The 17,080-nt window shown below is 46.2% G+C and overlaps 1 protein-coding gene and 1 long non-coding RNA gene across 3 annotated transcripts in view; one reads left to right on the top strand and one right to left on the bottom strand.

Annotated features, from left to right (window-relative positions):
- The window catches only part of LOC115352842, a 28,630-nt gene extending 23,959 nt beyond the window's left edge, over positions 1-4,671 (bottom strand). The window contains exons 1-2 of one of the 2 annotated variants that reach the window (XR_003927286.2): positions 4,558-4,671; positions 105-199 (exon numbers count right to left, since the gene is read on the bottom strand). This is a non-coding gene — a long non-coding RNA (uncharacterized LOC115352842). Of the gene's footprint in view, positions 1-104; positions 200-2,562; positions 2,700-4,557 lie in introns of those variants that run through there. The other variant, XR_003927285.2, reaches the window with a different exon arrangement.
- Positions 4,672-4,911: 240 nt separating this feature from the next.
- The window catches only part of RERG (RAS like estrogen regulated growth inhibitor), a 110,770-nt gene continuing 98,601 nt past the window's right edge, over positions 4,912-17,080 (top strand). Inside the window, exons 1-2 of the mRNA XM_030041397.2 lie at positions 4,912-5,018; positions 6,726-6,900. Of these exons, the coding sequence (XP_029897257.1) occupies positions 6,840-6,900 (61 nt within the window). The 5' untranslated portion in view covers positions 4,912-5,018; positions 6,726-6,839. The remainder of the gene's footprint in view (positions 5,019-6,725; positions 6,901-17,080) is intronic.

Below are 17,080 nucleotides of genomic sequence, written 5' to 3'. Positions count from 1 at the left end.
CCTACTGAAGGATCTCTCTGTGATCTGAGTAAGTGTGGAGGGAGAAATAACAATACCAGAAAAGCAAACTGTAACAAAGAGCAAAACCAGTAATAGCAACATACCAAACTATGATGGAGTCAGTGCAGTCACTGCTGTATTCCCGTGAGCGTGGAGTCACAGCTTGCCCATTTTCAAGGAAGGACTGTCAGGATACAACCTAGTCAATGGCACAGGTGAGAAGAAACACAGATTAGCAGAATTTATGCATTTTAACTGGGGCAATATGAAGAGTATCCATTAGCCATGTGTTATAAAACATGAGTTTATGCTTTACTACTCTACTTAACAATAGTTCCTACTGAGCTGTGCCTCTCAGCTTTGCACATGTATCACTGTTAAATATACCTGATAAAAATCTTGCTACTGCAAGAAACCCAAGCTGTGTATTACATGTCTCCGTGCAAATGTGCCAAATGCATACTGAGACAGAAGGCCTGCATTAGGAGACAGCATAGAGGCATTTGCATGTGTGAGATCCACACGATGCTGTGAAGAGCATCCCATGTCCACCTCCAGGGCCCTGTTTTGGCACCTCATCAAGCCAAATGAAACAAAATGTTGAAGCCTGGATTCTGCAAGCAACTCCGCAACCCACCTTCAAGTGATACTAATGGGGAAGCTGTAGCTTCCTTGGCCACTCCATTAAGCCTGTCCATGTAAGGTTAAATGCAAACAAATGTTCGCAGTATTGTGGTCTTATTTACTGCATTAGAAATAAACAAAGTAATAAAGCCTGCATCTTAAAAATATGTATTTGATTTTTCTTCTATATAGTGAGGAGGAAAGTCAAGAGAAAGAGAAGTTATAAATCCTTAGTGTACACTCAAGAAAACCCATCATTATAAACTCAGTGTTTCATGAGCCACGAGGGAAAATATGAGAAAATGCAATATTAATTTAAAACAGCAATACTTCATATTGACTACAAACCAAACTAACAACAAAGTTCATCCATAATTTAATGACAAAGCTGCAATTTTTTTCATGGCGCTAGATTAGCGTAACTGAACAGATTTATGTACATTGCCGAGAGCCAGCACAAAAACATTTGGAAGATATTCTATGAAAATGAAGAAAGCAATCCGAATGTTTCCCAATGAACCCTTAGTAATAGCTACATATATTTGTGTTAACATGCTATTTATTTGGTAGTTTTTCTACTAGTTATCAAGTATCATCTCAGCTCTCAGACCAGTGCTGGAAGGAAGGGCAAAAAAGTAAACCAAGTCACTGATGGGCTGCTGTTTGAGACAAGGATCCAGCTCTGACCAGGTGTGCTCTGATCTCGAGCAATCCTCCCTGCAGGTCTGGGCTGCCCTTCCACAGCAGCAGCAAAGGCAGTAGTCCTGAGCTCAAGAACCCCTTCCTTACTGCAGGAGTCGTACCAGAGGAGTCTGTTTCCTTGTCCATGTCACCAACGGCATGATCTGCTCTACAGTTAGTAGACACTTGGACTCAGTTGCACAAAGGTGCTCAGAAGATGAAATGCCACTCATTTCCATAGGATGATTCAGAGACTCCTAAGTGACCTTCTGAAATCAGGTCTTTGTCATCTTTTCTCCTCTCATGAGTCTCATCAAACCCCATGCCCAAATCCTGTTTTGAAAGTTGTTGAAACCTGCAAAATTATCATCTATAATGGGAATTCCAGCTTCGGAAGAAAAAATACCCCACCTTCAGCATTTCTTTCCTGTTCATATATCCTTTTCACATGTTAGCTGTCAGGCCTGCAGTGTCACACCAGTCCTATCTCCCACCTTTGGGGAAGCAAATGCCATTGGCTTTCACAACAGAAACACCTCCAGAAAACACACCATAAGCACCCAGAATGAAAATGATAAGCCGGTAGAAGTGTTTGACGGTAAACAGGTAACACCTCCAGACCAGACAGAAAGAACACTCTGGACTTTAGCAACAATTAGGTATCTTATTAAGCCAGTAAAGTAGTATTTAGTGGTACTTAAAATTGTGAGCCTTTCTAAAATACTTCTGTCAATTGTAACTGCACCTCTGTTAATCCATCCTGAAACAGCATTTTGCTTTGACTTAAGAGTCTGTGGCTTCATCTACATTTCAAGTTGTTCACATTCCTATTTCATTATCTCCTCCTCAGCCGTTACGGTTTCTGGTGCACGGGGGTAGTCTGAAGCTCTGACTGCAGACACTGGCTGACTGCAGGCATTTACCAGACCATAAAAGAACCAAAATTCTTGCTCTGCACCATTGGTGGGCATCTTCCTAAGCAAAAAGGGATGCAACCAGGTGTGGATAACAGGGGAGCTAAGCCAGCTATATCCCTTGCACCAGGAGGTGCAGGCCCACCTTACAGACCCTGGTGTAAGTACACAGCCATGGACCCGCAGCCGCAGTTTCCATGTTCACAGCGTGGCTGGGCCCAGCTCTTCAGCAGTAACATGTCCGCAGCGCCTGGGCTCACCGAGGGAGAGGAGGTCGCCTGCTCTGCCCTATTACAAGGCACAGTGTCGCCCCTAGGAGTCATAAAGCCACAGATAAACTCACTGGTGACTGTGGGTAGATACACTTCATTGCTTTGACACCGTAGAAAAGAAGCCTACAAAAAGGAGGGAGTTTCCCTCAGCTCCACTGCAATCAATATTTCCCACAGGCCAGCTATCCTCTTGTGCCGGGACTGCTCCTTTTCCTGGTAAAACAAGAATAATATTTTTAAGTATACTAAAGTGCTATTTTCCAAAATGAATTAAGGCTCTGAAGCACTATGACTCACCAAACATGCAAGGCACAAGAGGAAGAAATCTAAGAAACATGGCTCTGGTGGGGAGGGAAAGGGATGCTCCTGACTTCTGCTGGATCAGGCTGAGTTCAGACTGACAGCACACAGACCGTCTGGGAGCAGACCCCACGTACCTTCGGCTTTGCTTCCCCTTTCCCAAATTTTCAGAAGACGGAAGGGCAGAAAAGGAACCTGCCCCATCATGCAGGCAGTCAGTCACGTGATGGTCTTCCCATGGGAAAACCTTGATCTCTTTACCTATGCCAGGATAATACCCATGGGCACATTTTAGGATCAGCTGTGGCAAAGCCACTGAGAAAATGTCTTCCGCAACTACCAACAAACCATTGCTTATGATGAAGCAAGGTGGTCCTTGGTCTATAGGACTAAAACCTAAGGCTTTCAAAACCCGTTTTGGGTAGACCCCCCCCACAAACCCATCAACATCATGTATGAGAAGCACAGTCAGTACAGAGAAAGCAAACAGCAACTGAGGCGCTCCTGGACCAGCCCTGTGGGTCTCAACCATTTGAAACCCTTGCCTGTGTCCATGATTAGTGTTTACTAAATTCTTATGCCCTGGCACCAATAAGAGACTTCAGCGCAAGCAGACTGCACAGCCACTAGGATTTTTAATGACCAATAAATTATCTGCTGCTTTGGAAAAGCCAGTTATCGTATTTAATTTGACAGCCCCATGCAGGGTGAATTCCATAGACACAAAACAAATGTCAGGCCTCGAGACTAACACACATTTCTCCAGATGCAAAATAGACACTCACCAGTTGCTCTCTTAGGAGGATGGAAAAAGCTAATCCCTCTAAATTATGTAAACCAAACGAGAGTGAAGGCTTAAAGCCTCAGCATTTACTTTTAACAAGTAAAGCATAAACCACACTACTGCTTTCACATCTGCCTTCGGATTTTTTTTTTCCTTTGAATGATATGCAGTACAACTATTTTAAGATCTGCTCCTGAGTGCCTGCAGCTGGCACAGCTTGGAGGTGCTCCTTTCTCCTCAGGACTGCCACCCTGCCCCCTAAACGCTTATTGTGCTCTTGTAGAGAGGCTTGGATCACAGAAGATCTTTTCGAATCCAACTTTTATTTAATTTTGCATCAAGAAAGACAGTGAGGGGAGAGCTTTTTCTTTTACTCATCTTGTATCTCATTCAGATCTGGGCTGGAACAGAAACAGAGGAGGAACATCCACTGAACTCTTCTTAGAGTGCTTTCCAGCTCTGGTTCACATCTGTTACTAATGTATCTTTACATTACCGGATAGTTTAATAAACAAGGAAGTAAGAGTTGTCCGGTGAATTTGATCCTATCATTTCAGAACTCGATCCCTGGCTCTGACACTAGCCTCTTGGAGGGACTGATGTAATTACACGGTTCGTTTTCCCCATTTGCAAATTGAAATAACAATGCTTTCCTTTGCCATAAGCCACGCTGGGATGCAGGGAGGAAGAGCGCCGTGGAAAAAGCTGGTGCTACTGGAAAGCGGTCTGATGAGGCAGCAACCTTACCGTCGCTTTGCCGTTCCGCTTGTCAGGACAGGGAGAGACTACCTGGCTCTGTACAGAGTTATGCGGGGCGGCACCGGAGAGCAGCACTAAGCGAAGAAGAGGGAAGGAAAGAGAGTACTTGAGCTGCTAAATTAAGCTCTGGAGCAGACTTGGCCGGGCCCGCTAGCGAGCACTTAGACAAAATTTACGCGTGTGAACGGCAGCCGTTGGCCCGCATAATTAGAGGCTACGTTACCGTCAAACACGCCGAATTACAGGGCTGCGCTCCTTCCTCCCGGAGACCGCGCCGGGCACCGGGTGACGCCTGCAGGAATCTACAGCGAGGGCCCGGCCCGGCCCGGCCCGGCCGGCGCCCCGCACCGCTCCCCGCCCGCCGGGCCCAGCGGAGCGCAGCGGCCCCACGCCCGCCGCCCGCCGCCCTCCGCACCGCGCCGGGGCGGGCGTGCTGCGCCCGGCGGCCCGCAGGGGGCGCCGCAGTGCCGCGCGGCGGCCGGCGGGCGCTGCGGGAGCCGCCGCCGGCCGGGCGGGCGGACGGGCGGGCGGCCTCTCCGCATTGTGCGGCCGCGCCGCTGCCGCCGGCGGGAGCGCGGGCGCGCCCGGGGCCGGGCCGGGCCGCGCCTCCCTCGCCGAGCGCGGCGGCGGAGCCCGGGCACCGCCGAGCGCGGCCCCTCCGCGCCGCTGGCCGCGCGCAAGGAGGTGAGCGCCGGGGCGGGCGGCGCGGAGCGGAGCGGTGCGCGCCCGCGGGGGCTTCTCCGCGGGCGCGGGGAGAAGGGAGGAGCGGGGGCGGGAAGATGCGGCGCGGGGGGGGGGGGGGGGGGGGCACGGTGCCCGCTGCGCGCGGGGCCGCGGGCGCGGAGCCGGGTGTGCCGAGGGCGCGGCGGTGCCCGCAGCCGCGGGAGCCGCCCCGCGCCGGGCGGGCGGCACCTGCCGGGACCCGGCCGAGGAGCAGAGCCCACCCGAAGTTACGGGGCAGGCGGTGATGAATCGGCATCTACTTAGAAATGTACAATATACCTGCCGGCGAGGGGCGGGCGAGGCAGCGCGGGCGCGGAGCGGAGCGGCGGGTCGTGCCGCGCCGCGGGCGGCGGCAGGGGCTCGGCGCTGGCCGCAGGGGCTCGGCGCTGGCCGGGCGCGCAGCCCCGCGGCGCTGGGTTAGGTACCGGCTGGCGGCCGGGAGCTTTCGTGGGAGGGAAATACCGGTGTCCCCCTCCCACCCCGCTAGGTGATACGGCTCCTGAAGCGCTCTGCGCTCTAACTGTCGATGCGAAGCGAGCGTGGTCTGATATATGCTCTTAGGCAAAATGAATCAGGAGCATAAAGGCGTCAGAGATGAGTTGGGACCCTTCTCTAAGTACAGTGTCTTTACTCTTTCTTTTTACAAGCTTTTTTTTTTTTTTTTTTAATAGGCAAAAGCCGCAGGCTTTTATTGCAAGAGACAACTTTTAAATGCATTTTGCTGTAGACCGGGTAATATTAACATAGAGAACTTCCTACGTCACTGTTAGAATTTATGGTTAAAGCGGACACTTTAGCACAGCAGCAAACCTTCATAACAGGTTGCATTCGCAAGTAAAGTTCTACCCTGTTTTAAAGGGAGACCGAATTTTTGATGTATTAATCAGGGCTGAGGATCATCATCACCATCACAGTTGCCATTTTTCGCCCAAGATCTTAAAGCATTCTACAATGATGGGTACTGTTATAATTTTTACTCTCCAGGTTAGAGAAATCAAGAAGTGTCAGGTGACTTGCTCAAGGTCACGCAGCAAAGCTGTGAATATAGATAATTCCCATGTGGCCTATTAAAAGCGTATTACCAGAAATTCTGGGATCCTTTTTCTAACCCCATGCTTTGCCGAATGTTTATGTATGAGCTGAGGCAGCTTAAACAAGGAGCGCTGGAGAACTTCTGCGTACGGATTTGTTTAGCAGAATGGGCAAGGTACAAGTGCTTAGAGGTTTTTAGGCAACTGCAGCTGAGTAATTGAAACCTTTCTGGAACTAGAGGGCTTGAGGAAAGATCAGGTCTCTGCAGGCACTATTAGTGAGTGCTTGTGGCTTTTAAATACATTCTGCGAGAACTAATTCGTTGGAGTTGAGGCAAATACAGTAAATATAAGCAATTGCAGCTGAAAGAGAAAGAAAGAATAAGGAACCTTGTGAGGCAGGTACTCTGGGTTAAGTGCCTTTTGCAATATTACAGTGCCAGTGTGAAACAAACAGCGAGAGCTAGAAAGCTGAAGGTAGGTTTTGTATGAACAGTGCCAAATGTGTCAGTGGTGTTACTGCAGTGTTTAAAGTGGGAACGTAGCATCAATTATCATGACTATTTAAAAAGAAAGAAGGGGGGTTGAGGGAGAGCCTGGCTCCTTGCAGCTCCATCCTCGTGGTGTTCTTCCCCAGGCTCTGCATTGACGTCACAATGACACGGTGAAGCCGAAGACAGGAGCTGGGAACAGTTCTTCTGCTTCACTTTTGATAATCGGGTGAATTTGTCACCGCTCCCTTCCTTCCAGCATGGCTAAGAGCGCAGAAGTGAAGCTGGCGATCTTTGGTCGAGCTGGCGTGGGCAAGTCAGGTATGTTTGTCGTCTGATTTTTTCTTATGCTTGTCATCAGGTAACTTTTTGCTCCCTGTGTGCAGACAAACTCTTTGTACAAAGGGACAGCTCTGACCTTATTCTTGTCAGGGAAGTCAGGATCAGGCCAGGAGTTCTCTCTTCCTTGCTTTCCACACTATTTTTCTCCAGGTTCTCCAGAATAAAGTACTTTTATCGCTTTAAAAAAAAACAAACAACAACAACAAAACAAACTTCCCACCCCAACTCAATCCCACTTCTCATTGAGTGAGTAGCAAGATTCCTCTTTTCCATGGGAACAGAATTAGTAATATTTAATTTGTCTCTTCATATGAAGGTATCTATATTATGCTCCCTATCCTCCAAGATAAGATCCTCTATTAACTATTGGGTGACTTCTGTAATAGCTGTAATTCCGGTTGATTTCAGTGACTAATTTTTATTCTCAGTGCTCTCTTGCATTTACATATTTACCCGGAAACCAAGAAAATATGATGTGTAAAGTTTGCATTTGGAGAGATCTTTTGAGAAACAAATGTAGTCTGGTGAGTTCATATGGTAGAAACACAAGGGGGAGGCATAAATGTTAAAAATCCATTTCTACAGACAGCCTTTCCTTCGGTGAGACAAGGAGCATAACGCGAGGGTTGCAGGCTCTCTCGGGTAGTTCAGTGGTGCTGCATTAACTTGACAGCTCCAGGACCACTCCAACATGTCCTTGCACCACAGGCTTGAGGAAATAAAGAGACTGAGTCTAATCATACTCCTGTACCGGCTTGGGAATTCTAAGGTACTGTTTATTTTAGAGAAATCTGCACAAGACAAGCCAGGAGGTAGGATGTACTGGTAAGAGCATTAGGCTAGACTCTCAACTGCTGTCAACCAGCTCCGGTTCCCCAAAGTAACTTTTGTATTAGAAGGGCCAAGGTTCTGGCCCGTAAACGTATTACAGTTTTACGGGCCAGATAGTTTTGTTAACTTCAGAACGGGTTGTTTATAAAAGTGCATTTACCCAGAAGGTATTTTACCAGAACAGTCTCAGTGAAGTAGCTCTGTCAGCCTTCAGGAAAAAAGGCGTATGTGAGGCAGAGGTTGTTAGAGATTATACCGCTTACACAAAGACAATGCAGATTAAATTCTACCTTTTTGAATAAAATACCTGAGGGAATGCTGATAATATACTGGGATAAGTTTAAACTGTTCCTTCTCCCCTGCTGTGCTCACCCCACCCCTCTTTTGTATTTGTATTTCACTGTCCTGTCCAAGTTTTGTGAGTAACTTCAGTGGTTCTTGTTTTGGTTTGTCTTACATTTGGTTGACGGTTTCTGTGGTTGTCCAGTCTTTTGGCTGGATTCAAAATAATGCAAGAGCATGTTGAAGTATTTGCAGGAAAATCGAAACACTAAGAGACTCCCCTTGCCCTGATATTCCTAATCATTTGAGAGCTTACATTTAAAAAATACAAAACTACCAGTTAAGTGCTCAGTTAAAATGCCTCACCAGCATAGGATCAACAAGAGCCTTTTTTACCTGTTGTATCCTTTTTGTAGACTTCAATATACTAGGATTTTATGGTAAAAATGTTTTCCTGTAGTCCTGGAACCGGGCAGGAGATAATTTTTAATGAAAAGCCAATAAAAACATCCTAGTCCTTCAGAGCCTTCCCCCTGTCTCTTTTCTTTTTCTCCCATTTGAGATGCAAGGAAATATTACATAAAATATGACTAAGGTCCCCTCTTTTTGACTGTGACCACGCATGTGAAATTGTGTGGAAATGAAGGCGCAAATAAGTGGGCAGCACAACAAGGTGAATTTAGGAGTGTGGAGACACTACAGAGTGCTGTTGGCTACCTCAACAGAGCAGCAACTGTGCCTCCCAGAATCTCCAGCTTGCTTATGAAAACCCCTCTTGTACGTTCCCATAAAAGGATCCGGTTTCAACAGCTCGGCCAACTCCAGAGAAATAAGGGGCGGGGGGGGGGGAAGTGTGTCTGAAAATACCAATTTGCCTGTAGCCAACAGTAGCAACAGTGGGAGCTGTGGAAGTGCTGTTAGACCTTTGCTAAAAACAGAGCCGGACACAAAGTAGTCTCCAGATAGCTGGGTTTGGCAGATAAGCACCCTACTAGATAAGTGTTGATAGTGTCTTTTTTTCAGTGTAGCTGTGTAATTCCCTATCCCTGTGACCAGTTTGTAATACATTGTTGAGACAGGATCCTGCGGCCATAGGTTACTAGAGTAGGCTTGGCCAGACAGCTGCAAGATAAGCCAGACTCCAGAAGCAAGAATGCAAGGCAGAACTCTGGAGCACGCTAGATATGTGCAATGAAAAGGAGACGTTGGGTGATAAATAAGGCCACTGTAATTGCCAGAAAGTCATGCCAAAATATGGTCACTGGCTTGCTTGCTTGGCTCATCTTCATTTGCTGAGGAAGAGCCAGGCATTAGGTTCTTAATCTGTAAGAGGCTTCACCACCTGACGGCATCTGTAAACTTACAGACACATATTGTAATATCCTGGAGAGGCTCCTCTTCCAGTTCCTGACCAGGACTTTGGATCAGTGAGTCAAAGCAGCTATGAAGAAAGAAGTGTTGTGCTTCAGGACATGCGGAGAATTAAAGCTGTCCCTCATACACCATGAAAGCCAATAGTACTGTTACCATTAGTGAGAGCTGAGGAACATCCTTATCTCATCATTAATGCTAAACATCTGTTTAATGGGATGCAAGACTGCTTGTTCTACTAAGTAGTCCCAGCTAATCCAAGACTCTCCCAACATGAGTTGGGAAACCAGAACACTGTTCACAAGTCAGAATAGTGATAGCATCTCAAAAAAGAGTTAAAGCCAGGGAAAACAAAACTTCTCTCCACTTTCTTGCTGCTTGTCACGTTTCCATGGTTCAAAGGTTTAAAAAACAAATGGGGGGAATTGCAAGTCTGAGTGCCAGCTCTTTACTGTTGTCCTTCCTTGCCTTGTCTCCTCCCGCCTGCTGGAGAAGGCCAGCAGAATTGCTAATCAACTCACCTGTCCTGTTTTGGTTTTTACTTAATGTAGGCCTAAACCTCTCAAATAGAAAAGGAGGAGCAAGCCAACTCAGAAAGTGCCTCTAGTAAGGCACTTAGTTCAGAATTACACTGAGTAGCAAATCACTGGTCAGCTCATCTGGGCAAGCTCATCAGGTACGAGCATCCCAACCTGCTCTTGTACAGTGGACTGGATGCTCCTCCATTCACCCAGTTCTTACTCTTCAGAAGTTGCATAAACTTTGCTTTAAACTAGCTGAAAAAAAACAGATGCAGAGCTCTGCCTGAGCCAAGGAGCACTTTGCTGCTCTTTCACTCAGGAAGAAGAGGAGACGCTCTGTGGGTGGGAAGGGACATTGCTAAGCCCTGCTATAGATAACAGGGCTGCACCTCCTAATTTGGGCTACAGTCAAGCAGCACTTAGAAGGACAGAGAGCTTTTAAAGTCTTTTTCTTCATGTCCAAGAGGAGATTGGAGGGAGCGGGGAATTAAAGTTGATGTGAATTACTTAAACGTTGCTGTTTAAATTGTTCTTCTGCTGAATCCTACAGCTTCATTCCTATGGTAACAAAAGTTAGAATTTCCTAAATAGCTCCTTTTAAAAATACAGTAGTAACAATTAATAAAGACTTACAGGCCTTGTTCTTCCATGTCATTACAAGGTACAGTACGTGCCCAGAAAGCTAAAGAGGAGTGAAAATGTATGAACCAGGAGGAGAAAAGAAGGGCATGTACTGGATAGCACTGCACGGCTCATACTTTTCCAACTCATAATTCAGTTGACTATGAATGCTCAAAATACCTCTGCTTAGGAGCCTTTATATTTTGGCCAAAAAAGAGAGAATGTCCAGCTGCAGTATGTGCTGTCCAACTTGCCTTTTTGCTGTGTGTGTGTGCCAGGCTGAATACTCCAAGTTTCTGGGTTAGCGTGTATGGTGTGCCCACACAGGCAGATGCACTTCTCATCTGTCTGGACAGGTCGTGCAGCTGCAGCCATCGTATGTGACATGGAAATGTGTGTGGTTTCTACCGGTGCTTAAACGACAGAAAGATACTAAAGCTCCCACAGGCTCCCCCCAGTAAATATGTGTCTGCTTCTAGGCAGCTATGCAAATCATTTTCTTATGCAATCAGGCACATGAGACACAGGGCTGTTGTCGATCTTTTGATCCAGCAATAGCTCAGATGCTTGTGTTTGGGCAAGAGGGTGATCGATAAAGTGGCATCAGTAAATAACATCCTGCAAAGAGCCTGTCCCATCTCAGAAATGAAGATCTCGCTAACTTCAATCATTTTAGTGTCACAGTTGGGAAAGTCCTGAGTAGACATAGATTTGTATCTGTTGGCTTACGCTATTTTCCCTGTCTAACCCAGGATGGGGGAACATACTTAAGAGAAAGATATTTGGATTTGAAAGTTCCTACGGAACAAATTCAAGCAACAGCAAAGCCAAAGAGGCCTACAACAAATCTGTGTTTTGTTTTCATTATTTGGGGATATGTCTGAAATACACTACCAGGGATCACTTCCCAGTTGCAAGGTCTGGGCATGTGGGGAATAGCACTGAATTCAGCACCACCCCCCATTCAAAAAAACATACGGGTTACTGGGAAAGAAGCCCATTTCAAAGTGATTTTCTACTTCACAAATCCCTGCTCATATGTTTTCCCCCACTAGTTTCATTTCAGGGACTTTTGGGGAGGAAACATGAGTTATTAAGGAGCGATTAGTCATCAAGCTCACAGCTCTGCTAGTAAGGCAGGGAAAGCTACCACAAAAGCTTCAAAGTCCATGCTATATCAACTGATTTATCTAGGGAAGATTACCGTAATAAGGTGTCTCTGAAATCCAAAAATGTGGGTGGAAGAAGACTGTGGATTTTCTGGTTTGTTTTTTTGTTTGTTTGTTTTTTTACACCGGTGGAGTAGATGAGTTGCTTTTTTTCCTTTGTTCTTAAGAATGGCAATGACAACCAGATGCTTAAGCAATTACTCAGTAATCAAGTTTAACACCCACTATATTAATTCTCCCTAATATTTCACTGGTAAAGTACTCATTAAACAATCCCACTTTTTGCATCCTTTGGTTTTACACTTTTCAACCAGGTACAGGTTCACTGAGGTAATGTGCATGTACGTGTACATGTACTGGCAGAAATATAACAGTAATTAGGTCACACTGGATGAGGTTTTGTGATTATTTCTCCCCTAGCAAGCATGTAAATGTGTCCCCCTGGAGCAGGCAATACTGCAAGCAACCAGTTGCATTCACATGACCTTTCCACACTTCTGTCCAGTGGGTAACGCTGATGCCTATACAGAGGGTGAGCCCTGGGTTCATGGATCAGTGAAAAAAGTCGCTGTCACCCATGAATGTGTGGCCCTGAGAGTCCTTGCCATGCCAGCAAGGAGAGGGGCCGCTGTTGTGGTGGACCTAACACGTGCAGTTTTGGGGCCAGGCAGGGTGTACAATAATAACCAAGTGCAGGGCTGTACTGGGATCAGCAGTACCTGTGGGCAACCCCAGCATGCCACTTGGAAAAGCCCCACTGGCCTTACCACACAGATGCAAGCAGTATAGTATTTAGTCAGCAGCTGTGTGACAACCAGTCTTTCCTGGACTTTCTCAAAACTGCATTTGTTGATTGTTGTTATGCTAAAACTGAAGAGAGGGAACACCAAGAACTTGGGCTAGACACACAAGCATTTGCTCTGAGTGGCAAGATGGTCTACTTATATCTGTTACCTCCTCCCTTTCCTCTGCTTATCTGCCTGTCCATAGTTCACTATAGCCTTGCAATTGGTGTAGAAAGCATTCATGCTCTGCTCGACATTCAATCTTCCTTCTGGCTAACCACGAAATAATAGAAGGCAGAATTTCTCTAGCCAAACGCCAACTTGTTCATTCAAGCATAGCTGCCTTCCCTGTTCCATCTCATTTAACTACATCTGACATCGGCTCTACCTGCGTCCCCTCTCAGCAGCTGGTGGCAGCTGTTAGAGCTAAGAGTAGTCCTGCTGTTCTTTGTTTCTGTTTAGGTTGAGCTAAATATAGCCTGCTGTTTGATTACCAAGGAAGGAATGCCAGGATTCAAGATTTATGCATGCAGCACAGATTTTTCTCTAGGCCTGTGCCCAGCCACCCCCTGCAGCTCTTGCCTTGATAAGATAGCCATCCTGCCCACTTCTGTCTCCTGTAGTCATTGCGAAAGACAACCAAAAAGCTTCCTGGTGGAGTCCCAGGAATCATTCACCGGCTTACCGCAAAGCCTTGCACTGTTTTGGCCAGTTTGCTGTTCCCTACCAGGTCACTGAATGCACTGGTATCTCCTAGGCTGCTGACCCTAATGGATCCTTTCAGAAATGCTAAGATTTTATTCTTCCACAAACTTGTTCTTTACCTCCCTGCTATCTGGAGTCCCTGCCTACCCCTTGCCTTGCATATACTTCTTTGCTTTGTTTCTTCTCAGCTATCACCCTTCCTTTTCACGTTGCCAGTTTAGTACGTTTCCTAAAGTCTGTGTATGGTGGAATCACTTCTGCTTTGTACTTTACATGAAAACTTTGTATTTACAGTTGCCTTCTCAGCCTCCTCACTTAGTGCTTCCTCCCATCTCTGTTTCTCATCTCCAGCTCCTCTGTTACTCTTTGCCCACACTGTCAGTGCAACATTAAAGGCTCAGTGCACGAGTTCCAGACGAGCTGACCTGGCAGCAGTGATGTGATGTGGCAAAGAACAGCCACTCTGAAAGTGGTTCCTACTGTCCTGGAAACCATTCCCTGGCTTGGACTTTGAGGATGCTCCAAGCTTTGACTGCTCCAGACAGTCATTGTGTGAAGCCAGCTTCACACGGGTTAAAAAGGGAAGCAGTATATATCTTGACATAGCTAGCCTTGGTCATAGAAGTGGGTAAACGCGCCTATTTTGGCTTCGTGGCAGAGCAGGAGAAACAAGTTATGTCTGTATTTCCCAAGCAAACTTTCTTTCTCTGCATTTAGCTTTGTGCCACCCTTGCATCTTTTACATTTTTAGCACCCAAAAATAAATATGTAAGTATATGAAAAACCCACCACCTTAAAGTAGGAGTATCAACAAAATGCTTCAGGCTTCAGCCGAGCTGTGGTTATAGGGCTGTCATTAACTGCTGTTGATTGAAGGAGTACCCTCTCACCACACACCTGGCAGGCACTCCCAACACTGTGGTGAGCAGGAGAGTGGAAAAATTCCTGTAAGATAGCAGTGGACAAGGAAACTACAGCATCCTCATCCATTTGCTGCTTTTATTCCAAGTCTGTGTTTGCTCTGCATTACTGACAGTCTTTTATTCTACCTGCTGCTGCAGAGTTACAACTTTGGGAGAAGGCACCCCTTGGCTTTCCTTCCCTTTCCACACGCAGTTTGCGGGGCGCTGCCATGAGCTCTCCCCATTGCCACTTCACTGGTTATGGGACTCCCACCTCACCAGCTCTCAACCTGGCCTGCTGTTTGAACTAGCCTTTCTTTCCATTCGCCTTAGATTAAACCAGCTCCCCCGATTTCATTGACTCCTACTTCTTCCTAGAGTCAGAAAAATAACTGCGAAGGGAGGTGCATCTGTTTCTATAGCCTTTTCATAATTCTGAATGGGAAAAGTACTTTTTATGATTGTTTCCCACCAGGTAGAGCATTCACTCTGCTGGAGTTAGTCTGCAGCTGTTAGTTTCTAATGGATTTGCCATGTAGGTGTTGGGAAACGCCATATATTATGGTAGTGACGCTGTAGATAACTCATATTCTATGCATTCAGTATGAAAAGATGAATGGCAAGAGAAGCATGAAGCCCTGGGGAAGGAAGTAGTAGATATATTAAACATATGTGCAGCTTTAAAATGCCATAGAAATTGGCTGGAGTCTCCAGCTGCCTTTCCAGAAATGTTAGACAGCAGTCTGCGCACAGGAAAATGAGAGAATATGTTGAAAACATCAAGCCTGGTTTTGAAAGCACATGAAGCTCCTGATGTTCACAGGTTGTTTTGCTGCTGCCACACAGGGGTCAGAGGAAAGGAAGCTGCAGACAAGCAAGAGCAGACGCCTGGGGCAGCGATGCATTACCGTGTGGGAACTGTTTAGATAAGTGGCTTGAAAAGTTTTCAAGCTGGAAGGATGCAACTGGAGAGTACACAGGATATACTCTCCCAGGGAGGGAATTTCTTTAGCACTCGAACCGCACTCTAGCTTCCCAAAGGGCTGTGGGAACAAGGGCCACTACCATGACCCTCCCACAAGGCACGCCACCACGACCATCCTCAAGTGGCCAATATGGAAACCGAGGTGAAGGAAGGAGTAGCCTGATAGTCTCAAGTCACCAAGGGAATTGCGACTTGGGCATTGCCAAAGCTTCTTATATATATACTCTCAGTATAACTATAATGTAATCTATCATAGATTTGCACAACCCTACTCTGGAGGGCTGCTTCTGTCAGTGGCTTATCTCTGTGCCTGCCATGGGAAACAAAAATCCCACTTGGCGGAAGCCAGTTACGCAGAGCTGTCGACCATGATCTTTTCCTGACCTACCCAGCAATTGACCTGCGCCCTTGAGGAGCTTTACAAGTGAGAACTACAAGTCTGACATTCGGAGCAGGGAAATGCAAGAAAATGTAGAAGCCAAAAAATCGGAGTGGGCTATTTATTTCTTCACTGAAATAGGGCTGCAGAATAAATAGAAATATATTGGAGAGTCACCACAGAAGAATGCAGTATTAGACCCATGGGGAGCAGGAAAAAAACACAAACAAAAACTCCCAAACCCCACACTCTGCAAAACGTGGGGCATGGGAGTATGAGTGCCAAAACAAACACCTTGTGTAACCAACCTTAGTGGCAGAATCTGTGATGCCAAGCACTATTGCTTAACCCGACTGGATGCTTGTGGTTACATACACTGAAGCTGGTTCTGCTCCAGGCTGAATTCCAACGTGAAATAATTTAATAGTGATCCACAGCATGAGTTTGTCCCACAAGTCCATGTCTGTTAGATCTATTGCCAGGCAAAGTTTCAGGAAATTTATCTCCAATTAAGAAAACTTGACCTTTATCTACAGGGAGCAAGGTAGGTCACGAGATTATCAAAGAGGAGAGGACTATCAGTGTCCTTATTTATGTATTTGTTTAGAAAGTTGTCCTTCAGTGACGTGTGGTCTTGTACCCGTTCTGGCAGTGGGTCCCTGCTTACCCCCGCTGATGATCTGGCCAAACAAGCTTCTTTACAAAGCTGGGAGTGTGAAGTGGGCTGCCTACCTCCTGCTGCTGTGCTGTGCCCACACAATCACCTTTCCCCTTGCTGCAAGAGGGAGCTCAGGAATTTGCCTTATTTCCTGACCACAGTCAACAAAATCGCTAAAGTAAGAGGATCGAGAGCTCTTGTAATTCATATCCTAGCAAGTGCAACTGCACATGTGGGCCTTATGTCCACTCTTTCTGTTTATTTATGTTTACCTTGCTGAGAAGAACAAGGAGCAGAGCAATCGTCCCATAAAGGTGCACAGTCCTGAAAGAACACCACCTGCCTCTGAAGAGCTGCAGGCAGAAAGGTTGAAGGCAACAAGAGACGACTTTATCCAGGACACAGCTTACTGTATTTTAATTATCAATTACTCATATACCATGTCCTATTGATGACTTTCTGACTAAAAAAATAGGCTTGGGCATAGGACTTTGAATAATCCAGCTACAGGCTAGTGAGCATAGGTTGGCCATAGATGGAAAACAATCCAAACTGGGCAGAAAGCCCCATGCTTTTGAGATTTGATAATTGAAAAATGTAAATCAAAATTCTCCCCATTATGTGTCAGTGGAAGAAGGATTCATTAATGAGCTGTACTGGTAAGACATGAAAAGTAAGTGACGCAAAAGTCAATGACACAAAAAGCAATCCAGGCTCATTTTTTTGCTTGAAAGCAAGTGACTGACCAGACTGGAGTGTTCAGACCCATTCACAGGGAGAGGCAGTCCTGTCCAGAAGCACCAGCTGACCACCCTTTTCCTCATATAACTGATACTGTCTCACTGAAATGAAAGCAAGCACTGGCTGAGGCAAGAAATCAAGATCTTGCCTTTAATTAATCTTCAGTGCCCCATGGTAACTCCAAATAAGTACATCTCATGCAAGAATAC

Source organism: Aquila chrysaetos, chromosome 17 (assembly GCF_900496995.4).
Source record: "Aquila chrysaetos chrysaetos chromosome 17, bAquChr1.4, whole genome shotgun sequence".
NCBI lineage: Eukaryota > Metazoa > Chordata > Aves > Accipitriformes > Accipitridae > Aquila > Aquila chrysaetos.
This window is presented reverse-complemented; position numbering and strand designations above follow the sequence as displayed.